At 44.4% G+C, this 27,141-nt stretch overlaps 1 protein-coding gene across 2 annotated transcripts in view; it reads right to left on the reverse strand.

Annotated features, from left to right (window-relative positions):
• The window catches only part of CASC1 (cancer susceptibility 1), a 39,381-nt gene that overhangs the window by 6,222 nt on the left and 6,018 nt on the right, over positions 1-27,141 (reverse strand). The window contains exons 3-8 of one of the 2 annotated variants that reach the window (XM_024196305.3): positions 26,861-27,007; positions 16,216-16,319; positions 14,731-15,001; positions 11,358-11,463; positions 8,893-9,059; positions 7,576-7,726 (exon numbers count right to left, since the gene is read on the reverse strand). In XM_024196305.3, the coding sequence (XP_024052073.2) occupies positions 7,576-7,726; positions 8,893-9,059; positions 11,358-11,463; positions 14,731-15,001; positions 16,216-16,319; positions 26,861-27,007 (946 nt within the window). Of the gene's footprint in view, positions 1-7,575; positions 7,727-8,892; positions 9,060-11,357; positions 11,464-14,730; positions 15,002-16,215; positions 16,320-19,556; positions 20,072-26,860; positions 27,008-27,141 lie in introns of those variants that run through there. The other variant, XM_024196307.2, reaches the window with a different exon arrangement.

Consider the following 27,141-nt stretch of genomic DNA (forward strand, 5'->3'; position numbering starts at 1 on the left):
TTCCAATTTCCTTCAAGTATACTGGGGGGGGGGTGGGGGGTGGAGAGGCTCCTTCCTTAGCCAGCTGAAGACAAAATGGAGGGGTCTCCCATGTGTTTAAGTAGACTCTCTCTTGTGGGTGTAGACCCCCCCCCATGCAAAGTCCAGCTCCAAGGTGGAGTTCTGGAGTCACCTGGGCAAGTCACATGTCCCTGCATGACTCAGTCTTTACAGGCCGAAGCCATTGTCCACATGGTATCTTGTATGTCTCCAGGAAGACTTCTTATGTGGATTGGAGCATTCCAAGATGCATTGTTCCCCAAGTGCTTCCTGATCAGGTACTTAACCTTGCAATTCCTTCCTAAAGAAACTGACCAAATGCCTCACAAAGCTTACTTAGAAACCAAGCAAGTATACAGCCCATATTCTTAACCTCAAGTAAAAATTATATATGTGTACAAATAGGATGAATAGATATAGTAGACCATAACCTTTATGGAGATATGTTACATGGCACAGGCAGCACAAAACATATTCCAGTTATGTCATACATATATTTATAAGCACCTCCCCCCATAAAGCCTTATGGGGTACACTGTCACAGGTGACTCCAAGCTATAGCTGACGGAGGTGGGTAGGAGTTCTAAATGATAACGGTTAAGGGTTACCCAGGCAGAGCACCGCCCTACCAAACCCGGCGTCGTCCCGTGCTTGGGAGATGATCGCATAGCGCGATGCAAAAGTATGGCCAGAGGACCATGTAGCAGCCCTGCAGATGTCCTAAATAGGGACATGAGCCACATAGGCCGCTGATGAGGCCTGGGCTCTTGTTGAATGCGCCTTAACAATAGGAGGCAGGGAAACCCCTGCCAGGTCGTAACAGGTGCGAATGCACGAGATGATCCAGCGGGAGATCCGCTGGGTGGAAACCGATTGCCCACTCACGCGCTCGGCCGTAGCAATGAAAAGCTGAAGGGATTTTCGGAATGGCCTTGTTCAATCTAAGTAAAAGGCCAGCACTCTACACACATCTACCATGTGTAGGCGTTGTTCCTCATTGGAGGAATGGGGCTTAGGACACAGGACTGGCAGGAAAATGTCCTGGTCCATATGAAACACTGAGACCACCTTCGGTAGGAAGGGCGGGTGCGGGGCAAAGCTGGCCCTTCCCCTTATGGAAGACAGTGCACGGGGAATCTGAGGTCAGCGCCCTAAGCTCCGAAACCCTGCGGGCTGAGGTGATAGCCACCAAAAACGCCACTTTCTCAGATAAGCGGGACCAGGATCAAGTGGCCAAGGGCTCAAAGGGAGGTCCCGTGAGGCGTGACAGCACCAGGTTCAGGTCCCAAGGAGGAACCGGGGGTCTAGCATAAGGGAACGCTCTGTCCAAACCCTTTAAAAATCTGGAAGTCATGTGGTGGGAGAACACTGACTGTCCTGCCACCGGAGGGTGGAAGGCCGAAATGGCCGCCAGGTGCACCCTGATCGAGGAGGGAGCCAGCCCTTGGGTCCTAAGGGACAGGAGGTAGTCCAGGACCAGCTGGAGCAGAGCGGACGCGGGGGAGGAGAACCGATACCACTTAGCCAGGTAGGCCCTCCGTGTGGACAGCTTCCCGCTTTCAAGCAGGACCCGTCTAACAGCCTAGGTACACCTCCCCTCCTCCGCATCTAGCCCCAGAGCAGCCATGCTGTCAGGTGGAGCAGGGCCAGGTTGGGATGGAGGAGACGACCTCCCTCCTGGGAGAGGAAGTCCGGGCGGAGCGGCAGCCTGCGCGGGGGGGCCACCAAGAGCTGCAGTAAGGTCCCGTACCAATGTTGACGGGCCCAATCCGGGGCTATCAGGATAATTCTCGCCCCGTCTGACTTCACCTTCTGTAGGACCCTGCCTAAGAGGGGGAAGGGTGGGAAGGCATACATCAGGGGCCCCAATCAATTGAGCAGGAACACGTCCGTCATGGCCCCTTCACCTTCTATCACCCTGGAGCAGAACCTGGGACACAAGCGGTTCTGGGCGGTGGCGAATAGGTCTACCTGGGGAGTACCCCATTGAAGGAAGATCCATTCTGCCACCTCCCTGTGCAGGGACCATTCGTGTTGTTGTGAGAACACCCTGCTCAGACGATCCGCGAGCGTGTTGCTCTCGCCGGGTAGGTGGAACGCTCGGAGGAGGATGTTGTGGGCTATACAGAACTCCCACAGGAGCTGGGCTTCCTGGCATAAGGCCTTGGAGCGCGTGCCCCCTTGCCTGTTGATGTAATACATTGCGGTGGTATTGTCCGTGAGGACTCTGACCACCTTCCCTTATAAGCGCTGGCAAAAGGCCAAGCACGCCAGGCACACTGCCCTGAGTTCCCTGACATTTATGTGCAGGGACAGTTCCTCGGGTGACCACATACCCTGGGTCCTGAAGTCCCCCACGTGGGCTCCCCAGCCCAGGTCCAAGGCATCCGACACTAGATCTAGTGACGGAGAGGGCTCTCGGAAGGGGATACCCCGGAGCATGTTGCTCGGGAGGGCCCACCATTGGAGGTCTGCAACAACCGTTGGCAGCACCGTGACAACCTTGTCCAGGCTGTCCCTGGCCTGGGAGTAGCGGGAGGCCAACCAGAATTGGAGGGGCCTCATCCGGAGCCTGGCATGTCGCACCACTGAGGTGCATGCTGCCATGTGGCCGAGGATTTGAAGGCACATCCGAGCCGTGGTTACCGGGAAGGCCGTGACCGAGTCGATGAGGCCTTTGAGCGCCTCGAACCTGTCCGTTGGAAGGGAGGCCGTGGCCGCCTGGGAATCCAGCAGCGCTCCTATGAATTCTATGCGCTGGACCGGAACTAACGTGGATTTCTCCTCATTTACCACTAGGCCTAGATTTGAGCAGGTGCGTAGCAGGAGGGTTATTTGCTGCTGCACCTGGGACCGGGACTTGCCCTTGAGCAGCCAATCATCCAGGTAGGGAAAGATCTGCAACCCTCTCCTCCTGAGGTGGGCCGCTACCACCGCCATACACTTCGTGAAGACCCTGGGGGCCGTCGAGAGGCCAAAGGGGAGGACCGTAAACTGGTAGTGGTCCTGGCCCACCAGGAAATGGAGGAAGCGCCTGTGACCCTCGAAAATATGGATGTGGAAGTACGCATCCTGGAGGTCCAGCGCTGCAAACCAATCCCCCGGGTCTAGGGAGGGAATAATAGAGGCTAGGGATACCATGCGGAATTTGCACCGAACCAAGAACTGGTTGAACTTCCGCAGATCGAGGATGGGCCAAAGCCCGCCCTTCGCCTTCGGGATGAGGAAATACCTGGAGTAAAACCCCTTGCCCCGGAATTCCCAAGGTACCCTCTCCACGGCTCTCAGGGAGAGCAGGCACTGTACCTCCTGATCTAGGAGGAGCACATGTTCCGGGTCCTCCGCCAACCCCCTGGCCGGAGGGCAACTGGGAGGGGGCGAAACAAACTGCAACCTGTACCCCAGGGATATAGTGTTGAGGACCCAGCGGTCCGTGGTAATATGGAACCATTGCAGACTGAAGGCAGGTAAACGATTGGCAAACCTGAACTTTATTAACTGGGGGGGGGGGGGGGGTTAACCTGGCAACAGGCCCCGTAACCCCCCGCAAGCAGTCAAAAACGCCGCTTCCCTGGCCTCCTGGCCTTAGAGGGCCCCGGATGAGGGGCCGAACGGGATTGGCGTTGTGACCGGCGCCTCTGCTCCCATTGCTTCTTAGGTGGGGACTCATATCTGCCCCGAGCCTGTGGAACAGAGGTGTGAGGCCTGGGCTTGTCCTTGGCCAGCAGGACGTACAGGCCCAGCGTCTGCAGGGTGGTACGGGAGTCTTTCATCCCGTGCAGATGCGTGTCTGTTTGATCTGCAAACAGGGGCCGACCATCGAATGGCAGGTCCTGCATGATCGACTGGGACGCAGCCAATAGTCCAGAGAGCGAAAGCCAGGACGCCCTTCTCATGGAGATCGCTGCGGCCATTGAACGAGCGGCCGTGTCTGCCGCATCGGAGGCCACCTGGAGCGCTGCTTTAGCCACCGCCGCACCTTCCTCAACTAGAGCCCGGAACTCCTTCCTGTCCTGCTCGTGAAGAGAAGGCTCAAATTTGGGCAGGGATCCCCAAAGGTTAAAGTCATATCTGCTCAAGAGTGCCTGATGGTTGGCCACTCTGAGCTGAAAGCTCGCAGATGAATAAACCTTTCTTCCAAAGGAATCCAGCCTGCGAGCGTCTTTGTCCTTGGGGGTGGGAGCGGGTTGGCCGTGTCTCTCCCGGTGGTTCACAGACTCCACCACTAGAGAGTTCGGAGTTGGGTGGGAGTAGAGGTACTCGTGCCCCTTTGTGGGCACAAAGTACTTCCGTTCGGGCTTTTTGGAGATAGGACCCAGGGATGCCGGGGTTTGCCAGAGGCCGGTAGTGATATTAGCCACCCCCTGATGGAGCGGGAGGGCCACATGTCCCGGCGTTGAGGAGGTAAGGACATTGAACAACGTGTCCGATGGTTCCTGCATCTCCTCGGCCTGGAGCTGGAGGTTCGATGCCACCCTCCTGAGTAGCTCCTGGTGGGCCTTGAAATCCTCCTGAGAAACCGGAGGAAGTGGAGCCACGGAGTCATCCGGTGCCGAGGAGGTCGGTGCCGCGGTGTTGTCTGCACCCGGCTGTACCGGTAGCTCGATGTCCTGACCCGGGGCTCGAGTCGGTGCTGGAGGGTCGGTGCCCACTGCCTCATCATGGTGCTGAGGCGGCGACGTCGGCTGGGCCTGGGATGCTCCCGCCACGGAGCGGGGTCCTGGCGGTGCCGGTGCCTGGGGCCACGGTGCCCACTGGCACCACTGTCCCTGCCAGTGAACGCCCTGGGACGCGAGGGGGCCCGGAAGGGCCGGCTGGTACTGCGGCACCGAGCGGCTCGATGAGGGGCGGCTAAGTTCCGAGGCGGAGGTCCGGGACGAGCGAACGGTGCCGTAGGAACGGCTGGATTGGTCCCGAACATGATGTGTCCGGCCCCTGGAGGAGGACAGGTAGGAGTCGGGAGTGCTGTTCCCGTAATCCCTCCGGCGCCCAAGACCACGACGCCTCGGTGCCTGGGACTCCCGTGACGAGCTCCGGGCGTAGCGCCTTCCACAGCGGGTGCCGGAGCGTGAACGGTGGTGCCGCCGCCGCCGAGACCTGTCCCTGCGGGCAAGGCTCGAAGAGAAGCGGCGCTGCCTCTTAGTGCCTTCCCTATGGTCTCCCGGAGTGGAGGAGGAAAGCTCGCTCGCAGACGACCCTGCTCACGGTGTGGAGGCGCACCATGGTCCGCGGCTCGGCCCTTCAACTTGGGATGGTGCCTCGACCTCGGAGACGTCCGGAGAAGGTTGATGGGCACTGAGCGAAGGCTTCCCACGGGATCGGGGGCCCACCTGGAGCAGCGCTCCCGGTACTGGAAGCGTCATGATGTCGCACGCGGCCTGAGCTGCCTCCGGTGTCGAAGGCATTCTCACCTCTGGTGAGGTGCGCGTGGACGGCACCGGACTATTCCGCTCCACCCGAGTCGGAGGTCTCAGTCCCGATGGGGATCGTGGGCTGCCCGGCGCGGGTCTAGCCTCACCCCATTCTTTCTCCCGGCGCCGCTGAGTCTTCCCTTGCTTCTTAGAAGGGGAACGGTGCCGGCTCGTCGATGGGGCCTCGCTGCGCACCGACAACGCGGTTCCGGCCGCGGAATCAGGATGGCGCGCCGGGGGCGCTTCGCTGCTCGCCGACGATGCGGTGCCCGGCGCGGGGTCGGCTCAACGCGCCGGTGCCGGGGCCAACGCCGACTCCATTAGGAGAGCTCGGAGTCGGATCTCACGTTCCTTCTTTGTTCGTGGCTTGAAGGAGCGGCAAATTTTACACTTCTCACTAATGTGAGCCTCGCCCAGACAGCGAAGACACTGAGTGTGTGGATCGCTTCTGGGCACAGAATTGCGACAAGAGTTGCACGACTTGAAGCCTGGGCCACGGGGCATGCCCCGAGCCCGGCACTAACAGAGAAAAGATCAACAAGTAACTTCAGTGAAAGCTGGATACCACTAAGGCTAGAAATGCTGCAGCAAAGCTGGAGCACAAAGTTCCGACTACCTTCAAGGAACCGAGGGTGGGGGGGAGCACGCAGCCCCCTTTATGGCGCGATATGTCGGTGCCACTCCAGGGGCGGCAGCGGTGCTCCCCCACTATGGATGCTGCTAAGGGAAAAACTTCCGGCACCGGTGCACGTGGCGAGCACGCACACCTACTGTGGAATAGACAGGAGCAATCACTCGAAGAAGAACCTTTTTTTTTTTTTCTTCGAGTAATTGCTCATGTCCATTCCATGTTAGGTGACTCACAAACAGTGCCTCTGGAGATGGGTCAGGAGCTCATGGATGCGTTGATTACAACATCGCTCTACCGGAGCCAGCGTCGTCTCAGGCCTGCTGGGTGATCGTATAATGGGTCGTGAAGGTATGGACAGATGACTATGTTGCGGCCCTGCAGATGTCCTGGATCAGAACATGAGCCAGGAAGCTGCTGACGATGCCTGTGCTCTTGTTGAATGAGCTGTTACTATCGGCGGCAGAGTAGAGAAGAAACACTGGTACAATTGCTTGCCAAAGCAAGAGGATGTTCCAGCACCATCACTGGCGGTAAGGAGGAACTGAAGGTGGGGGGAGGGCTGCCGGCGCCTCTTATAGCGCGTCACTCCAGAGGGTGCCAGAGCCAGCCCTACAGCTACCACTGCGGGGAAAACTTCTAGCACCGATGCATGTGGCGAGCACACACACCTAACATGGAATGGACATGAGCAAGCACTGGAAAAACAACATATTTACTACAACTGACCAAAAAACTTTGGACAAAACATTTTTTCACGGGGATTTACCAATTTATTGAAATCAAAACGTTCTGCAGACGCCGTTCAATTTTGATTAAGTTATCTCCAGAAACAAGGCAAATTCTGAAACCAGGACTTCCACAGTCTGGCACCCAGGGACGCCAGGATCTGCAGTGCCAGGACAGCATTCTAGGCAGACTGTCTCAGAGCTAGGATTCAATCCCCTTTCACAGAGAATTTTGGGCTTTTGTTTCTAATCAGAATGAAATTAAATACTGAAATATTGAAATCTTTCACAACATGAAATACCTTTCTCTGTCTTGCTCTAATATTTACACTATATGGGAGCTAAAACATGTAAACCCAAACAGTAAAGCAGAGATAATAGCCTATCATCGTTTTAGAAAGATTTTTTTAATGGAGCCAATTGCCAAGAGATATCATTGAATGAGGACTGAAACACTATGCAACATTTTCCTTACTTCTAAATAATTTACAGAATAAAGACTGTTTGAATAAGGGAGCAACAAAATCTTGAGTCTATTAGAAATTCTGCACCAATTGAATGTTAAGCTTTCAAAAATCAAAGGATAATGAACAGCGAAGGGCCCATACCAAACTCTGGATCTGAACTGGGACTTGCCAAAGTCTGAGTTCCAAATACTCCATGAACTTTGGAAAAATTAAAATCCAGATCTGAATTCTGGGACTTGTACTTAAGAAAGGTTTTTGGATTTAGCATGTGTGTGTAACAGCTGGCTGAAGACTTACTGTACCTGCAGAATCCCATCTGGCAACCATAGGTTCCTCAAAAAATATCACACTGTCAAGAAGTCTAAGAGTCACCCCTATACGTGGATATGTGGCATCTTCAGTTTCTTCTGATTCTGGAGGATACGGATATGTCTCCAATCCTACATCGAGTAACTTTGATGGGGAGGTGAAGAAAAGAGAAAATGTCAAATCAACAGCAATAGACTACTAAATTTTGTAATCCACTTTGGTCCTCTGTAGAGTTCAATAAAATACAATTTAAAGAGCTAAAAACTTTATATATCATTTGATAATTCTACACATCTGTGTAACTTTGCAAATTACACTTTGCTTCTTCTGCATCTTCCATCTGAGGATCTCAAAGGGCTTTCTACAAACACTGTACAGCCACAGAGAGGGGCGACAGCTATTACTCCAGCCCATATGTATGACATTCAAGTACTGCCTGCACTGGGGGCTGTATTGCAGCTCTACATGAAGGTGCTGGGTTAGGGATGGGGAGTTATATGTCTCAGTCCCCCAATGAACATATTTACTTGAGCTAAATGCAGTTTATGTAAATTATGCCTATTAATGAGATCAGCATCGCAAAAATCCTGTGATGCAGGTAAATGTGATCTCAAATTTTACAATTGGGGAAACTGAGGCATACTGCCCAAGGACCATAAAGTCTTCAGCAGAGCCTGGAATTAAACTCAAAGCTCTGTTATCACAATCATAGGCTGTAACACATCCTTCTGTTTATAAAATGAAGCAAGGACTTCCTTTTCCTTTAACCAACATCTTTAGGAGCATTTCCAAATGCAGTGATTTCAGGTGTCTGTGCTACCTCCATTTAACAGAACTGACTGTGTGAATACCTGTTCTGAATGCATACACATCCATTATATGGATACCACAGTTATATAAGAAAGTTTGCAGGTGCAACTGAGGAGCATGATGTGAAAACTCAGCTTTTAATCTGAGTGCACAGAAACTCAAAGGATAGAATAGGGTGACCAGATGTCCTGATTTTATCGGGACTGTCCCGATATTTGCTTATTTGTCCCACGTCCCGACCTACCTTCGATCGGGACGCAAATTTTTAATTTTTTTTTGCTCCGCTGCCAGCTTTTTTTTTTTTCTCCCCCCCCCCCCCCCCCCCCCCCCCGCATCCTGATATTTCACCTGTGTGATCTGGTCACCCTAGGATAGAACTGTTTGTTTATACTGTGTGAACTCTATATTGACAAATCTCCAGAACTGTGGCAACTCTTTCCAGGGTAATCAGAACTAAAAGAGATTCATTGGGTGCAATTTTGCTTCAGATCTTGACCTACTTCCACCATGGTCCAGCCTTTGATTTGTTTGGCTTGAGGTGGGAGCTTCAGTGCATCAATAAGGTACACTCCACCCACTGGTGTGAACTGGTGCAAATCAACTACATTTTCGCCAATTATCTCTTCTTCTTTTTCATCAGTGGCCACCTGCAGTGGTGCAACCTGAACTAAATAACAACCAAATATCATGTATTAATTCAATGTCTGAATAAAGTACCAAGATTTCAAATCCCAAATGCTTTTTGCACATACAGCATCTAAATATGTACTTAAATGGCTTTCTATGCTGCAATATCTCAGCGCCACCTTCTGGTGGTCTATGGATTTTTTAAAGGATTCACTGGAATGGATAAAACTAGACAGACAACAGAAATGAATAGAAGGCTTATTCGGGGCTGGACTTAGGTTTTGTGGGGCCTTAAATTAAGAACTGTAGGGCCCCCAATTATAATTAGGCATATGACTGATGTGCTAGCTATGGGCACTTGGAGTTCCTTTGTAACCAAGGCATTCTGTAGCTGCATAGACTATGACCACCAATGGATTTACTAATCCATACCTAATGATTACACCATCTTCTTAGGTTTTTAGTACTGAGATTTTAAAGAGAAGGGTGCATTTCTCCTACTACTAGGCTCTGATTCTGTAAGTGACTTCACAGGTCTGCTCAAGCAGATTCACCTACAGAATCAGGGTCTTAGGTATAATCTGTGCAACCTCAATAAACGCAATGGAGTTTCACAACAGTAAATGACAGTAGAATCTGGTCTGGAGTCAGTGAGGTTGCACTGGTTATAACTAACAGGGAGAACTTGGCCCCCATGTTATATAAAATCCTACAGGGGTTATGGAAAGTGCATGCTATAGGGGTTATGGAAAGTGCATGTAAGGCAAACATGGGGCCACAAACTGAAGTTAGAAAAGGAAGATGCTTAACACAGTAGGGGATGGAGGGTGATCAATCTGTGGAACAAAATTCTTTAGAGAATCTGAAATGGCGGAGTAGAGGAAATTCCTTACCAAAATTCTTAAGAGACTTTCTAATGGTGAATGTTTTTTAAAAGTTCTAAGCACTTAAAGAAAATAATATAGGATTTTCACCCTCTAACAATATCATGTAGGTGGCTGGATAGTCACTAGCAATGTTTAAAAATGCATGAAAAATATGTTATTAGGTATCATAATATAAGGAAAACAATTTATTATGAAGATCCACTTAAACTCTGTTCAATAAAACAAGATAAAGTAACTGTACTATAAAACTTACTAAATAAAAGACTATATTTTTTTTAAATGAGATAATCTCAACAAACTAAAAATATCAAGTGTGATGTGTTTCCAGGTCTTTTTTAGAGTGGGATGGGAAAGGGTTGCTAGTTTCATATGAATATTATATATGCTCACATATTGTATGTAGTTTTTATAGTATACTGTGCGCATACTACAATTTAAGCTCTCTGTATATTTAATAGTATAGTATACTAATCTATGTAGTAAATCCACTGTACTATTTACTACAACTTTGGCTTTCCTTTTTTTTTAATAAAAAAAAAAACCAAACTTCTTCTAAACAAAGCTAAATACTTGTTCTCCCAAGCTAAATCATTAAGATCTTTTTTAACACTTGTAAAAATATATTCAAATAGAGAAGACACTTTGCTCTTTACATACATTTTCACACTAAAACAATGAAGAAAAAATACCTTAAACAAATACAGATAATTATACCATTTCTCTGCACAGGTCTTAGTTAATATTAAGCCTGGGATTTTTAAAGGCACTTAAGAGAGCTAAATGCCTAAAATCCACTCCTTGGAAAAATCCCAGGGGAAATACCTACCTGGGTCATCCCTAGATGTGAACCTGAAAGTTTGGTTGCTGGGGCAGCACCCACAGGAAAGTTCTTTTAAACAGGTAAAAGGCTCTATTGCTCAGATAATCAATGCTGCACAACACACAGTCATCTTGTTTTAGAAGAAAGTGTAAGAAATAAATCAATGATTTTACTAAACTGAAGGATCTAAAAGTGTTGGAGAAACTGATGGCTGATTTATATGAGAAAGAAGACTACAATTAGCACTGGTCTCTTTCCTGGGATTATGGCCCTGATTCAGCTAAGCGCTTAAGCACCTTACTTAAGTACATGCTTAAGTAAGGAACTATTCCTGGGCTCCCAGTTATGCATAAGCTTCAATAACTGACAATCTCAGCCTAACTCAGAAACAAGGGAAGAACCTTATTCACCCAAGACAGATACCTAGCTAGAATCTCAAGACACCTGTATGTATTATATTTTATAAATATATAAAATGAGAGCAGTATCTACATCATCTTTGTTCTGTCCATGTAGGTGTCGGTGCTACATTATATACACTGGTTTTGTATGCTCCAATGTTTGCCTAGAGTAAAATCAGAAGTTTAAAAATGTATATAATTATGCAATACTGCATGTAAAATCTGAGTACCTCCTGAAATGGTGCTAACATTTTCTGATTTCTTCTCAGATTCCTCTTCTAGCTTCTCATTTTCACCAGGATCGATTTTAGTGCTGTCTTTGAAAGAGATGGCACTCTGTTTAAAAAACAAACATATAAAAACAAAATATAGTGTTTTTAGGTTACAGTGAGACAGGCGCAATTAAAAATAGTGTAGCTTCTTTGTGAAAATGAAAACGTTGGGAGAATGAGTAAGGTCCTCATTATGCAATGAGAGATGTGCATGAAGCTCACTGGAGGAATGGGGCCGTAGTGTAGGAATATCCAGAATGCATCATTATGGCACTCTTTTTTTTTTTTGCTAGCTGACAAAACCAGGTTTTGGTACAAAAACGTTGTCTCAGGCAGTCTGGATTTTGTCAAAGTCAGGTAATCAGCTTTACATATTAATATATAAATAGAGAGAACATGTTTGCATTTCTATAGCAGCTTCCCTCCAAAAATCCCAAAGCACTTTTCAAATATTAATGAATTCAGCCTCACAGCACTATGTGAAGTAAGTATTACTAGCCTCATTTTTCTGATGAGAAAGCTAATGCAGGGTGAAAGATAGGAACTGTAATAGAAACAAACATAGAATTCAGATATCCTGACTCTTTCGTTTGTACCTACCCTATGAGACTTTTCATACCTTTCATTGTTTTCCCTTTTCACAAAGTTATTGTAAGTTTTGGATTTTCATCCTAGATGTGCCCTCACCCCTGTTGTGCCAGACTTCTGAGAGGCATAGCAATGGGGAAAGTAGCCGGGCACTTATTGCATGTTTGTTCCCCCTCCGCTAGACGGAGCTAAAGTGCTTCTCCGTATACACTGTGTGAGGGAATTGTGGCAAGAGGCAGCCTCCAGACTTGTATGGAACGCCTGCCCTGCAGGGGAACAGAGAGAGACCATGCAGCAGCAGAAAGAGGGACAGAACTAGAGAAAAAAATGGGGGAAGGAAAAAACTAAGGGCAAACAGAACTATAAAAGATATCCCAGGTGAGCAACCAGCGTTCAGAGAAGCGGATCCCTGAGGCGGGAACAGGAAAAGAGTGAGGATTGGTGGAGAGGGAACAAGACTTGGAAGAGAGAGGAGAAGAGTGGGAAAAAGAACAAGGTAAGGAGCTTAACCAGGAATGAAAAGCAAAAGCCAGAAAAATACAGGAGAAAGACAATAAGACTTGACAATAAGAAAGACAAGTGAGATGTGTCATGGTATAAAAGTAGGGTTGCCAACCCTCCAGGATTGTCCTGGACTCTCCAGGAATTAAAGATTAATCTTTAATTAAAGATTATGTCATGTGATGAAACCTCCAGGAATACTACCAACCAAAATTGGCAACCCTATGTAAAGGAAGCAGGGAGTGGGGATGACCTGCCTCAGGCACTGCTCTGCAGCAAATGTGGTAGAGGGAGACACAACAAGGCCAGGAACCACTGCTGTAAATATATGTTAATAAGATGTAAAAATGGTAGTTTACAGTTATTTACCTAGAAAGTTTGGCAGCAGAATCAGAGTAATTTAGAACTGCCTGTTAACCTACAAGCCATAGAAGCTAATAAGAGTAAAAAAAGCCATTGTACAACTATGGGATATCACTTGGAAGAGATTCAGATTGATAGAGATGGTATTTTGCCAGCCCTCTAGTGGAAAAACCATCAACATACAGAGACTAAACAACCACAACACCAGAGTAAAGACCCATTCCATTCTAAAACCTACTTTGCACCCCTTCAGACTGTCCTGACAGTGTTGGACTCCTGTGTGTGGTTTGTGGGACACTGAATTTTCATGTGCTGCAATATATATACTGCTTACTGTATTTTTCACTCCATGCATCTGATGAAGTGGGTTTTAGCCCACGAAAGCTTATGTCCAAATAAATTTGTTAGTCTCTAAGGTGCCACAAGGACTCCTCGTTGTTTTTGCTGATACAGACTAATACGGCTACCACTCTGAAAACTGAATTTTCTGTAAACAGAATCAGTTCATTCTAATATACTTATTAACATTTTTGAATGACCCTCTTACAGTGATGTCTTACAATTGTATCTGGTATTATCCATGCCCTGATCCCACTCCCATCCACAACAATCACAAATCTTCATTCCTACTACAACTTTCCATCAAAACAGTCATTTCTACTCTCCGATTGCTGGTCTTTCTTTTCTCCTTCCCCTATCTCTCAAGATCCATGGCAGTCCAGCAGGTGTAGCAATCTGTGTGCTGTGCCCTAAGCTGAGGATGGTTACTTCAAATTCCTAAGAATTTGGACTTTCCCTCACTTGTGGTCTACAATGGATGGTGCAGCTAGATAGCCCCCAAATTTGTAAGATTGCAATTTGTTCATCTCACACCTTGTGTGGCTTCAGAGCTTGCCAGTCTTGGTAAACCCAGCAGATCTCAAAAGGTAGGTGGTTGAGAAGATAACCAGAAATGAGAGGGACTATAGGGAAGGGTGTGACTGCAAGGAAGGGAGAAGGCTTAGGATACTTTGGATAGTTTCAAGGAACAAGCCATGGCCTACTGGAGTGGGCAGAAGAAGATTGGTTATACAAAAGTCTTCGTGGAATTGACTCAAAAGGTTCAGTGTTTTTGGTATCTCACCCTACATCCTGCCACAGCAGTTAAGATTGACTGAGATACTCTTGCTGTCAGGTCCTTGATTTGAATTCTGCAGGACTGCCGCAGAGCCTTCTCCAGTTGAGAATCACTGGCTTTGTCATGTTCTAGTCTTGGTGGTCTGCCTGAGCTTGGGTTTGGTGATCTTCAGGGTACGATGTATTTTTTATGTGATGTGGCATGTAGCTGATTTAGTTTAGTCTTGTTTTTTTGTTTAGTTGGTGGTGGCAACAGTGCTTATGGATAGCTTTGTCACCTATGGAGCTAAATTCTATATGGTGCAAATAACAACAGAATTTGGCTCTATCTGGTTTTAGTTTTTGTATCTAAGTGCTTAGAGACTACAGTTTAAAAGTGTTTTAAAAATTCACTATAGGACAAATCTTGAGATATTTAGCTCTTACTTTGTCCTCCTCGAGGAAAACTCCCGTTGACGTCAAGAAGAACTTCACTTGGATAAAACTTGAGTTAAGATCTCAGGATCTGCTCCCTTACCTTTTCAGGGTACTGAACCGCTAGTACTTTTTGAGGTAGGCCCATTTTTAGTTATAAGGAACTCAACTGCAAGACCTTCTCCAAAAAGGAGGAATTCTTTTATAAGGAGAATGAACATTTTAAGGACTTTTTTTTGTTTTCTAAGGCACAAGGGAGACATGTAAAGATCTGTTAAGATGCTAATACTATGCAGCTAGGCATTAACTGACAGTACTGTCCATGCTGTACCTTTTACATCTTTCTTACCTTTCTTCCATCAGATTCCTTTTCAATTACCAGGTTGCTGTCTTCCCCACTCTTTTGTTCCTCTTCTTTTTCTTCTTTCATATCATAAAGCACAGTTAATTCTGGTTTGCTTTCTGGGGCTTGCACCTTTAAATGCAGATTGGGAATGAGTTGTAGTGGGGAAATATGATCATAATGAGTGTGCAAGATGCGGACAGCAACATCACTTGTGGCCACTGTCTTTGGAAGATCAAATCCATTTTCTGCATCACAAAACATATGATTTTTAAATCTGTAAACAGAGAATTAAAACAAAAGAATTCTCTAGTAAAGTCAGTATAATTATTTGTACATCACACTTCAATATTCCAGTACATTTATCACAGTAATACAGGCACCTATGTTGCCTTTTACCATATGTCACAGTTTGGGGAACAAATCTGGTTAGATGGTCATCACATGCTCACCCAGCACCGAGAGCTGCCACCAGCCCCTCCAAGATAGCTAAAACAGAATTAAAAGAATTAAGCTCTGCATGCAGTTAAGGATCATGGCCAGGCAGAGAAGGGGAGGAGTCAGCTGTTCTATATAGCATCCTCATAGGTAAATTAGACTCATTTATTAGGCACATTTCTGCATAGGTTAATGCAGCTGCTGTCTGTATTAAGTCCCTCTCCACGGTTTCCACAAACAAGCTGAGGAGGCACTTAAGGTAAAGAGAGTCAAGCTAGGAGAACAAGCACATCACCTGCCTCTGTGCCACCGTAGGAAATGGGCTAGAAGGCAGACAGAAGGAGATCAATTCTGTGTCAAATCAGATACCCAAGAACTTGGGCCTTTTCCCCCCATGGATCTTTGGCCTGCCATAGTATGACTGGAGGTCCCATTTCTGACCAAGCAGACAGAGATCTGTTCAAATGAGAACTCTCCTTCTGCCCATTTTAATACAAGAAGATATTGGCTAGAATTATAAAATCTTCCACACATAAACCTCCATGTTTTGCTTAGGAACACTAGGTGAGATTCTGTGCTGTGCTTTAAAAGGTGCAGCATATTCTGTGCCCAATCAAAGGATGCTAACGTAACATCAAGCCACTTTTACGCTCTCCTGATTCAAGGCTCCTTTGCCGCACATAGAATAATTTAAACAGTTCTGGGGGGGAGGGGCACAAGTTACAGAAGCCTCCCTAGGCTGCCCTATAGGTTGCAGTGCTGTCCTAACACTCCAGAGTGCTGTAGCCCTGCCCCAACATAGCCATCCTACCCTGAGCAGACCCCCTACTCTAGGGCTTGCGAGGGAGTCCTCAGCAGGCAGTTTTACAGCTGTCTTCCACAATTCCAGTGTTTGGCACACTCCCCTCTCCCTCCAGGCAGATGAGGGCCACTTGTGGAGTGAAGTGCTACTCAACATGAATAAGGGTTGTCAGAAACTGGCCCTGAGTCTTTATTCCATAGAGATGTACAAAGATAGAGCTAATTTGAAATAAGTTCACTTTTGTACTGTACCTTGCATTCTTCTTGAGGTTTCCCCAAATACAGAAAGTGATATTTTTATCTTTTATGACCACATCCATATTTCCACTGTCAGAATCTGCGAAAGTACTAGCCTTCTGCAAAAAACAAATCAGCATATTACTCTAAATTAAACTAGGATGGAGTTGATGTACTTGACACTGATGAAAGAACTGCTATTGTCTTTGCACTAAGAACGATTAAAAAGTTGAGCAAATCATAAATTCTTAGGATAACATCTGAATTAAGTAAAATCTACATGTGATAATTTGTAACGGCCTAAACGAGATTTAAAACTATAAAACTTTCTTCACTGTGATCACTAGCTAAAATGTTAAAAACAGTCATTGATTACTGTATAATTTAATTCAGTGAATTAACTGATCACATTTATGACATATTTCTTATCTGCCCTAGAAAGACAGAGTCTTCCCCATGTTCTCTCTAAGTGGGGACTTGCCCCTATAATGGTCAGTCCTTGCACTTCTGTACAAAGGCCCAGAAAACCCACTTGTTCAGTGATACACTCTAGTTACAATGGCCACACATTATCCTTTGTTTAGGTGCATGGCATTGTATTACAGCCACTCAATGCCTTTAGTCTGTAAATTCCAGGTAGTCAGGGATTCTCTCTTTTATCTGGTACACTTGAGCTGTGATAAAGTCTTGTGCACAACTACCAGAATTACATAAATCAAATAATAATAATCCAGTATCTATAAGGCACCCATTATTGTGGTATCTGGCTGCACTTCATATGAGTACCAACAACAACTTCTCAAAATTGGGGAGAGTATATTTTGATGCCAATTTGTCCTCCTTTCTGGCAGCTTCTCGCATAGATATCGTCACATATTTTTCTATGCTGCTGCTTATGCATAAAACACCCTATGTGTAATGATCCCCTTCCTTCAAATCTATTTAAGTAACCTTAGAGCTAGCATTTTATATTTATTGAAGATTCTCCAAAATTATAAAATGTAAAGGGACCCTGGGACAAACTGGTAAGCGATAGGTTAATTTGACTTCAGCTGTGTTAGCTTACAAATCTGCTTTCTCCACCAAGGACAAGAGCTGGGAGTAAGGCAGTTGTACACTCAGGAATGTCAGAGGCAGCTATTTTTTTTGAAAACCCCTTTTCATAACGTTATCTCAGAGCAAGGCAAAATTCTATTACACCCTGACAACCAGTAACAGGATAACAAGGCTGTTTGTTGAAGAGCCATTGTCCATTCTGTCTCCCACAGAAACAAACACATAATAATCTACAATTTTTAAAGATACAGTTCATCACAGAATATACAAATAAGGTATTAACATTAAAATATCAGCGAGAAATAGAAGGAAGCAGCACATTTTGATATGTATATTCAGACAGTGCAAGGATAAGGTGAAAGCTGAGCTGTGGCCATCAAGATTGTAAATCGAAGATCAAAGGAAGAGCTAACTGTAACCTGAAAGGTTTCAGAGTGGTAGCCATGTTAGTCTGTATCAGCAAAAAGAACGAGGAGTACTTGTGGCACCTTAGAGACTAACAAATTTATTTGGGCATAAGCTTTTGTGGGCTAAAACCCCCTTCATCAGATGCATGCAGTGGAAAATACAGTAGGAAGATATATATCAGATATACAGAGAACATGAAAAAATGGGGGTTGGAGAACACTTCAACCTCCCTGGACACGCAATTACAGACCTAATCACAATTCTTCAACAAAAAAACTTCAAAAACAGACTCCAACAAGAAACTGCAGAACTGGAATTAATTTACAAACTGGACACCATTAAATTAGGCTTGAATAAAGACTGGGAGTGGATGGGTCATTACACAAACTAAAAACTATTTCCACATGCTAATTTTTCCCCTACTGTTACTCACATCTTCTTGTCAACTGTTTGAAATGGGCCATCCTGATTATCACTACAAAAGTTTTTTTTCTCCTACTGATAATATCCCACCTTAATTGATTAGTCTTGTTAGAGTTGGTATGGCAACCCCCATTTTCCCTCTGTATATATATATATCTTCCTTCTGTATTTCCACTGCATGCATCTGATGAGGTGGGTTTTAGCCTATGAAAGCTTATGCCCAAATAAATTTGTTAGTCTCTAAGGTGCCACAAGTACTCTTCGTTCTTGTAACCTGAAAGATGACCACTATACTATCAAAGAAGTGTTCTGTCTTTAGACATTCTGTGTTCAGATACAAAAGGAGCAACATCTAGAGAGAAAGTAACATGAGGGATGCCAAGATGGGAAACTGAGAAGTTCTTTCATAAGAGCAACTCACATAAGGCTGGGAATTGCTAGTTCAGCAGTCCAGTGTCTGTCTGGATACCCTACTACAGTGTTAGAGAAAGCCATATCTGAATTTAGAGAAGATTATACAAACAGTTTTGGAAGTTCATTTATTCCTGTTGGTACCATTGGACCAAATGGCACCAGGAACCAGACCCTGGCAGAGAACCAAACTGAGGTTCAAAGGAGAAAACAAGTTGACAGCTCCCTGTATATACACAAATCATCTACATCTTTCACCATTGAATCCTGACAACCAACATCCATCAAATGCTGAATCTTAAGACAGACTAAGTATTTGCATCCTCACACTCATTTTAAGTAGTATACTTACCTGTATTAAAATACATAGCTTCCACATCTAATCTCCAAATGAGAAACTTAGACAACTTCTGAACACTGTCACTGGTGATGAAACCTGACACTACACCCTCTGTTGTTCTTATTGCAAAGTGACAGACATTCATTAAATTTCATATAATAACTATAAAGATGACACTGGTTAACAAATTTGATTCATTTTAAGTATTTTTTTTACCATTTAAGTTTTTTTTAGTTAGTTAACAGAAACTTTTAACTTTTAAGTCTGTTAACTTCAAATTATTAAACCAAATTACTACTAGTCACAACTGACTTTTTAATTGAATGCACAGTGTGACAATTCCAGTAAATGATATCTGGTTGATTTTCTCAGTGTTTTTATGCCCTAAATTGTATTTTACATTTGCTCCTCTGATTTCTTGCTGTTTCACTTGCAGTAATAATGTCCAGAATCTAGTTTACCATATGCAGTGCTCTTACTCCTTGGCCTTGAATTATTTTGGCTAAACAATACTAATTAAGGGGGGTTTACTGAAGGAGAATCAGCCTTCTGATATGTTACTAAAAGTTTAAGACTTTGCATAACTCAACTTTCAAGTAACCCCTAGCTCCTACAAGATTCTGTGTATCTCATTGTGGCATAGTATAAAGTGGTGACCTTTTAGAATTCAAGTTAAGCTACAAGATTCTATACGACAGTAAATCTAGGTGTGACTTACTGTTAGCCCCAAATGTGCCTGTTTGTATGAACAGCTTGTTCATTTGTAGGAAGACTGTGCCAAGGATGTAGTAATAATTGGTTAAGTTTGGAGAGTGTTTTCTGAAACTAGATCATCTGTATTTAGAAGTTCCCTGCGTGTGTCCAGGAAGAAAGAGCAGTGAGAGGAATTAGTAAGGTATGAAAGAACAGAATTTCCAGAGATAAGGTCAAGCATAATAGCCAGTTCAAAGTAAACAAATACTCAAAGTCAAGTAGGAAAATCAGGTATTAAAATGGCAGAAGTAGATTACTGACTGAAATAAGCAAACAGAAACTGTAGAAAGTTAAGTCAAGCAGCTAGAGGTGTTGCAGATTAAGAATACACAGCTCATTACATAGACAGACAAGGTCAATGAGCAAATAAGACCACTACAGATGCTCAGAACCACTGTGAAAGGAAACCAAGCTCAAAATATATATAATGTTGTCGTGCAAAAATTCATATCTTCCATTGTTGTTTGCAGTGTTGTTGTAGCTGTGTTGGTCCCAGGATAGTAGAGAGACAAAGACCAACTTCTGTTGACAACAGAGACAAGCTTTCGAGCTTACACAGAGCTCTTCTTCAGGTTATTAATTAATATCAGTTCAGAAACAGCTTCATCTTCAGTTAACCATTAGCAAAATATATAAGTGAAAGGTAATGGAGCTGGAAGAGGAGCTTAACAGGGCAACAAATATTATAGAAAGCAACAGAGGGTCCTGTGGCACCTTTAAGACTAACAGATGTCTTGGAGCATAAGCTTTCGTGGGTGAATGCCCACTTCGTCAGACGCATGTGTCTGACAAAGTGGGCATTCACCCACAAAAGCTTATGCTCCAATACATCTGTTAGTCTTAAAGGTGCCACAGGACCCTCTGTTGCTTTTTACAGATCCAGACTAACACGGCTACCCCTCTGATACTAAATATTATAGAGAAAAAAATGAGATCGTGTCAGAAGCAAAACCTTCTATGAGCAGCTGAGACAAATGCGTCTTGCTCAGAACAGACATAATCCTGATGATGAAAGATTTTAAGAGGAGCTTTTTGAGTTTACTTGACAACTTAAGGGATGATATTAAGTATTATTTGTTTATCGAGATACCATGCTTTTGGCTAACACACATAGCGAATGGATTCTGGTCTACTAAGCCATACTCAAAAAGTAACGAAGACCGGGCAGTTGCATACTATACTTCTGCTGCAGAGACCATTGATGTACTTGTCAAACTGAAAATGGAGTGGGGAGAACAGCCACAGTCTTCACCCTTATTCCAGTGCAATGGACAGGGACAGGAATTAAAGCAGAAAAATAGCTATGAGAATATAATTTTTTCCCCTGACACCATTAAAGGAACTACCAGAGAGGCTATAAAGATGAGTCCCAGAGAAGATGTGGGAACTGAAGACCATGAATTCAACATTGAGTTTCATGCCTACTTATTAATGTAATGAATAATTATTAATATTAGCCTCATATGTATTTGACAGATTTTAATGTGTTTAATTGATTTTGGAGAATTGTGGTGAGAGATCACCTTACACAAATGATAGCTGAATGTGGAAAATAGTTTGGCATATGTGTTAAGCAAACTTAAAAAGGCAAGGCTTAATGTAACTTGAACTGTGTTCACTAAAAATTCCTTTCCCAGTAGTTCAGTGTGAGACAGAAATACCCTGCAGCATCAGAAAAAGCTATTTGAACTAGAGATTCCAGACACCTTTGGCTGATGCCTACCAATCCCTGCCAGTACAAGTGACCAGACCAGAGGGGAAGCTGAACTGGACCTTGATGATACCAAGTAACAAAATCTTGAAAGCGAAATCTTTTTCTCAGATGAGTAGTCACATTGAAGTCAATGGAACTACTTAGATCAGTAAAGCAAACAGCAGTTTATTTTGTTGGAGGTGTGTGCGCACCACATGCACAGTCATCAGAAAGTTTTTCCCCTAGCAGCAACCGTTGGGTCGGCTGTGGAGCCCCCTGGAGTGGCGCCTTCATGGCACTCAATACATGACCCTGCCGACCTGGCGTCTCCTCAGTTCCTTCTTGCCGGTTACTCCGACAGAGGGGAAGGCGGGAGGGTTTGGAATGGATGAGCAACATAACTCAAAGAACAACAGTTACAAGAAGGGGAGTAACCATTTTTTCTTCTTTGAGTGCTTGCTCATATCGATTCCAATTAGGTGACTCCCAAGCCTTACCTAGGCAGTGGGGTCAGAGTTATGGAATTGCTAATTGGAGCACCGTTCTGCCGAAAGCCGCATCATCTCTGGCATGCTAGATGATGGCGTAATGAGAGGTGAACGTGTGCACTGAGGACCAAGTTGCTGCCCTGCAGATTTCTTGTACTGGGACTTGGGCTAGGAATGCCGTTGATTTGGCCTGAGCCCTTGTGGAGTGTGCTGTAAGACCCGGGGCTGGTATTTTGGCCAGCTCATAGCACATGCGGATGCATGACGTGATCCAGGAAGATATCTTTTGAGATGAGATCGGGAGCCCTTTTATCCAGCCTGTCACCACTATGAATAACTGGTTTGACTTCCTGCACTCGACGTAGAAGGCTAGTGCTCGCCGACCATCCAGAGAGTGCAGTCTCTGCTCACGGCAACTGGCATGAGGCTTAGGATAAAAAACAGGCAGGAAAATGTCTTGACTACTGTGGATGTGTGACACAACTTTAGGAAGAAAGGCCGGGTGGGGCCAGAGTTGCACCTTATATCCCTGTGAAAAAACATATAGGGTAGGTCAGGGGTAAGGGCCATTAACTCAGAAACCCTCCTTGCTGATGTAATGGTGACCAGAAAGGCTACCTTCCATGACAGATAGAGAAGGGAGCAAGTTGCCAGTGGTTCAAATGGGAGCCCCCATTAGCCTGGAAAGAACTAGGTTAAGGTCCCATGAGGGAACAGACTGTCTAATCTGGGGATGAAGCCATTCCAGACCCTTGAGGAACCGGCCAACCATAGGATTGGCAAAGACATAGCGTCCAGACACTCCTGGGTGGAAAGCCGAGATAGCAGTGAGATGTATCTTTATGGATGACGCTGCCAGGCCTTACTGTTTCAGGTGCAGAAGGAACTCTAAGATGAGAGGTACAGGTGCTGGAAGAGGGAGTGTATGATGCTGGTCACACCAACAAGTAAACCTTTTCCACTTTGCCAGATACATGGCTCTAGTGGAGGGCTTCCTGCTGCCGAGTAGGACCTCCCTTACCTGTTCCTAGCACAGAAGCTCCATGGGGTTTAGCCATGAAGATTCCAGGCTATGAGGTGGAGGAACTACAGGTCAGGATGATGAAGACGACTGTGGTCCTGAGTGATTGGGGCGTCAACATGATCGGGGAGGAGAGGCAACGTGATCGGGGCGTCCACCGATAGTTCCAGTACTGTGGTGTACCAGTGTTGTTGAGGCCACACTGGTGCCACCAGAATTATCTCTGTCCTGTCCCTGCAGACCTTGAGGGATAAAGCATTGCCGGTTTGCCTCGAGACAGTGCCGCATGTTGTGGCACCGGAGGCTTGGTGCGAAGGACCGGGGACCACGGCGCCATCATGGCGATGAGGTCCCTCGCGGCCTCAAAGGTGTCCGGGGTGGATGGTAGTTCCACATCCTCAATGACCTGGCTCAGGGAGTCCAATGGCACCTGATTCGATGGTCCCCCTTGCGAGGCTGAAATCGACGGTGCCAGCTCCAAAGTTTTTGGCACTGGGTGCTCCTCCCTGGGACATGCCCCACTGGCCGGCTCCGAAGGGGTGGGTCTCAGAGTCGGAGATCCACTCCTCCCCTGCTTCCAGTGACACTTCTGCACCGGGGAATGGGACCGGTGCTGGGTCGATCTCACTGGTTTCAGTGCCAGGGAGCGGTGGTGCCACAAGTCTCTTCCAGAGTCCTTCCGCGGTGCCACTTCTACCACTGCTACTGGGGCACTGTGCACCGATAAGCTCAGTGCCGCATCTTGCCGCACCAATGTGGGTTGCGGTCTAAGTGCCGCCTCCATAAGGAGCTGCTTGAGGCGAAAGTCCCACTCCTTTTTTGTTCTGTGGCGAAACCCTTTACAAATCCTGCACTTGTCTGCTTGGTGTGCTTCTCCCACACACTTTAAGCAAGTGTCGTGGGGGTCGCCCGTTGGCATGGGCTTGTTGCAGGACTTGAAGGGTTTGAACCCTTGGGACTTAGGCATACCTCAAGTCTGCAAGGGGGAACGCGGTCAGGATGGATGGGAAACCCTCCACTCCCAACAGCTATCTGCTGTAACAACAGAAAACCACTTAAACTAAACTTAACTAGACTAGGAATAACTCTAAAATAAACTAAACTGAAAGGCTAGGGAAAACGAGGAGAGCTTGCTAAGCAAGTTACCGCAGTTCCAACGACTGTCACTGGCGGTAAGAAGGAACTGAAGAGGTGCTGGGTCGGCAGGGCCATATATAGAGTGCCATGGAGGTGCCAATCCAGGGGGCTCCACAGCAGACCCAAAGGGTGCTGCTAAGGGAAAAACTTTCCGATGACTGTGCATGCGGCGCGCACACATCTAATTGGAATTAATATGAGCAATCACTCAAAGAAGAATACCTAGGTTCCGTAGCTGAGCTTGAGCTTCTGAACCCTGACACTGAAACTAATAGTTGACGCTAAACAATCTACAGTTCCTATGCCAGATTGGTAGATGTTTCATATTTAATGTAAAACTAACTACTATGAATAAGCGATTGCTTATCATTAATCTAATTTGTTAGCAGAGCTGAGCAATAATGGAAAAAATATTTCTTTGAATCTGAAAGTGAATTTTGATTTGAGCAAGTCTGCAACATGCTTGCTCAAATCAAAATTTGATTTGAAATTTAATTTTGGGGTCTCTTTCCTGAAACATTTCAGTGCTGAAATGAATGTTACTAGTGACGATACCATTGAAAATGAAATTTTAGATTGAATACTTCATATTAACCAAAAGGGAATTTCTAATTGCATAGCTGATTATAAAAATTACAGTTCACCCTGTGTTGATTAGTTATATAAATCAAGTGATTTTTTTTCTGCTCCCTAACTGGCTGACTTCTGTAATTAATCACGGTCCCAATCATACAATCAGATATGCAAAGGCAGACCCACGTGACTATACAGCATCACATTAGAGTCAATGGATGTCTGCACAGGTGCAAGAGTCCACATGTGTGGACCTTAGCTCAGCATTGGGGTGCAAAACACCATTAATTGTGAACTGCAAATATTACAGTTGAAGATACAATGAGAAGTCTGCTCTGTATCTGTTAGATATGTTCTTTATAGTGCACAGTATATATTTGATTCTAGTACTCACTACTCAAACAATCTGCAGGCCACGAACTATTTGCTAAAATAATTAATGAATAATATTGAACGATGAATAAATTAGAGAATTTCATGAAGTTTGTGGACAATGCACAAAACAAAAAAATAAAAAAGGCAAAATTAGTCAAATAAAAGTATTCGTTGTGAATTATTCACTCATTCTAATAATCAGTAATTTTAAGTAGTGTTTTCTCCTTGCTCAAAATAAAACCTTTACTAGGATAAATCTGTTTATTTCAGTATTTGAATAGTTAAACCAGACAATCACTGAGTCACAGCTAACTTGTTAATGTTGCTTCGTGAATGTAATGCACGATGCCCCCAGTAAATGTAGTCGGGTTGATTTTCTCCAATGCAATGTATTAATTTGGATTTTACATACTGTGCTGAATTACTGATTTACTCATTTGATTTCTTGCTATCTGATTGAAAGTAATAAAAGTAGAATCTAGTTTGCCATATAACAGAGTCCAAAGTCCTGTGTCTTAAATTATTTGCGCAAATGATTAATTAATGGCATCTTTACTTCAGGAGAATTGGTCTTCTGAAAAAACTTTCAAAAGTTTAATAAAAACTTTCATGTTACTTTTAACTCCATAAAATTTAATAAAGCAAAAAACACATAACAGGAAAAAGAATACACTACAGCAATTACAGCTGGGTCACATTGCACTTATTTGTTAAGACATAAAAGTTAACATCATAGATTCAATAACACAAAATATTATATATTTGCAAAAGGGCCAATGTAGCTTTGCATTTTGTACTCTTGTAAGTTTTCAATTTTAACTAAGTTCCCACATCAGCATAAATTCAGCCAATGAGGTACTACCAAATGTAGGGCCCGACAGTCCCACCCTTACTTAAGCAGAATAGCCCCTTACTCAGTGACCTCCACAGAACTACTCATGAAGTAAACCACTATTCAACGTGAGCAGAATGAGGATATTGTTGGATAATATGTGCCCATTTCACAGTCCTGGACACATTTTATCAATATACAATATTAAAAAGAATACAAAACTTGTTGACATTGTCTACCTGAAGGGCCAAAAAGGTTTACATTTACTTACTTTACATAGGGCTTTGGATCAGGTTGCATATGTCTAAGTTACTCAGAATGGTTAAAAGAACTTCGAGTCACAGCCAGAGAAAAAGAATTACATAAACTGGTTCAATATCAACACATTTGATATCTAAGACTGAACTCATGAGGCTCGATTCCAAATCATAGCCTATTAAATAGTCATAATTTCATATTTACTTAAAAATTTCTTACAAACATACAACCACTTCCTTCCACTTTTTCTTATTTCTTCTCCTCTCTACATTTGTTTTCCTACCACCATCCTCTTGCTAAACATACATAATCCACTATAGAATCAACTGTTTAAATTAGCAGGCAAAGTAGATCACCATTTAATATATACAGTGTTTTTCCTATATGTATATTAATTATCTTGTTATATATATTCTTCAATTCAGATAAAATCTCAATTAAAAAAGTCTGTCATATAAACTTGTTTAAAAGTTTATCTGTCAAGATTCTTTTAACGACTTAATATTTTGCATTTAATCACTAAATTTTTGTGTAATCAATCGTTACTGCTAATTTAAATCATGGTGACAGTTAAGGCCAGGATTTTCAAAGACCTCTTAATTCCCTTAGTGTCAAATCACACTGAAATACCCAGTTCCCACTGAATTGAACTTCCTTAGGTTAATTTAAAAATTCTAACTTCAGACACTGTGAAGGAGAGGTCCTCAGAAACATCAGTCCAGTACATGATTATGTTTGAGGTGGGGAAGTTTACACAATAGTCTGTATCACAGTGTAAAAAAAGTCACTTTTGCAAATTAACCTAATGTACAAAACTGTTACTTTCCCATTGCCCTTGATATTTCATGAATAACATTTGAAGACTAACAACTAAAATACAAAGTTTGCTTACTTTAAGTAGGTGCTCTGTTGCTTCGTTGTATTTCTGATGAAGAAGACTCTGCAATTCCAGAATTGACTCCTGGTACTGAATGATGACCTTTTCCATTAGCTCATTTGGCGGTGTGTCCAATAACAGAAAATTCAACTTCTCGATTAACTAAAAGACATTAAACTTTCCAAATTAGTTTTACAATCAAATCATAGCAGTTTAATTTCCTTTTTTCGGGGAGTAGGGTAGGAGAATGATTTCTGTTCTTTTGATTTCAGATATCACATATAAGGTATCCTGTG

This window comes from Terrapene carolina, unplaced genomic scaffold, assembly GCF_002925995.2.
Source record: "Terrapene carolina triunguis isolate 2854851 unplaced genomic scaffold, T_m_triunguis-2.0 Scaffold112, whole genome shotgun sequence".
In the NCBI taxonomy this organism is placed as follows: domain Eukaryota; kingdom Metazoa; phylum Chordata; order Testudines; family Emydidae; genus Terrapene; species Terrapene triunguis.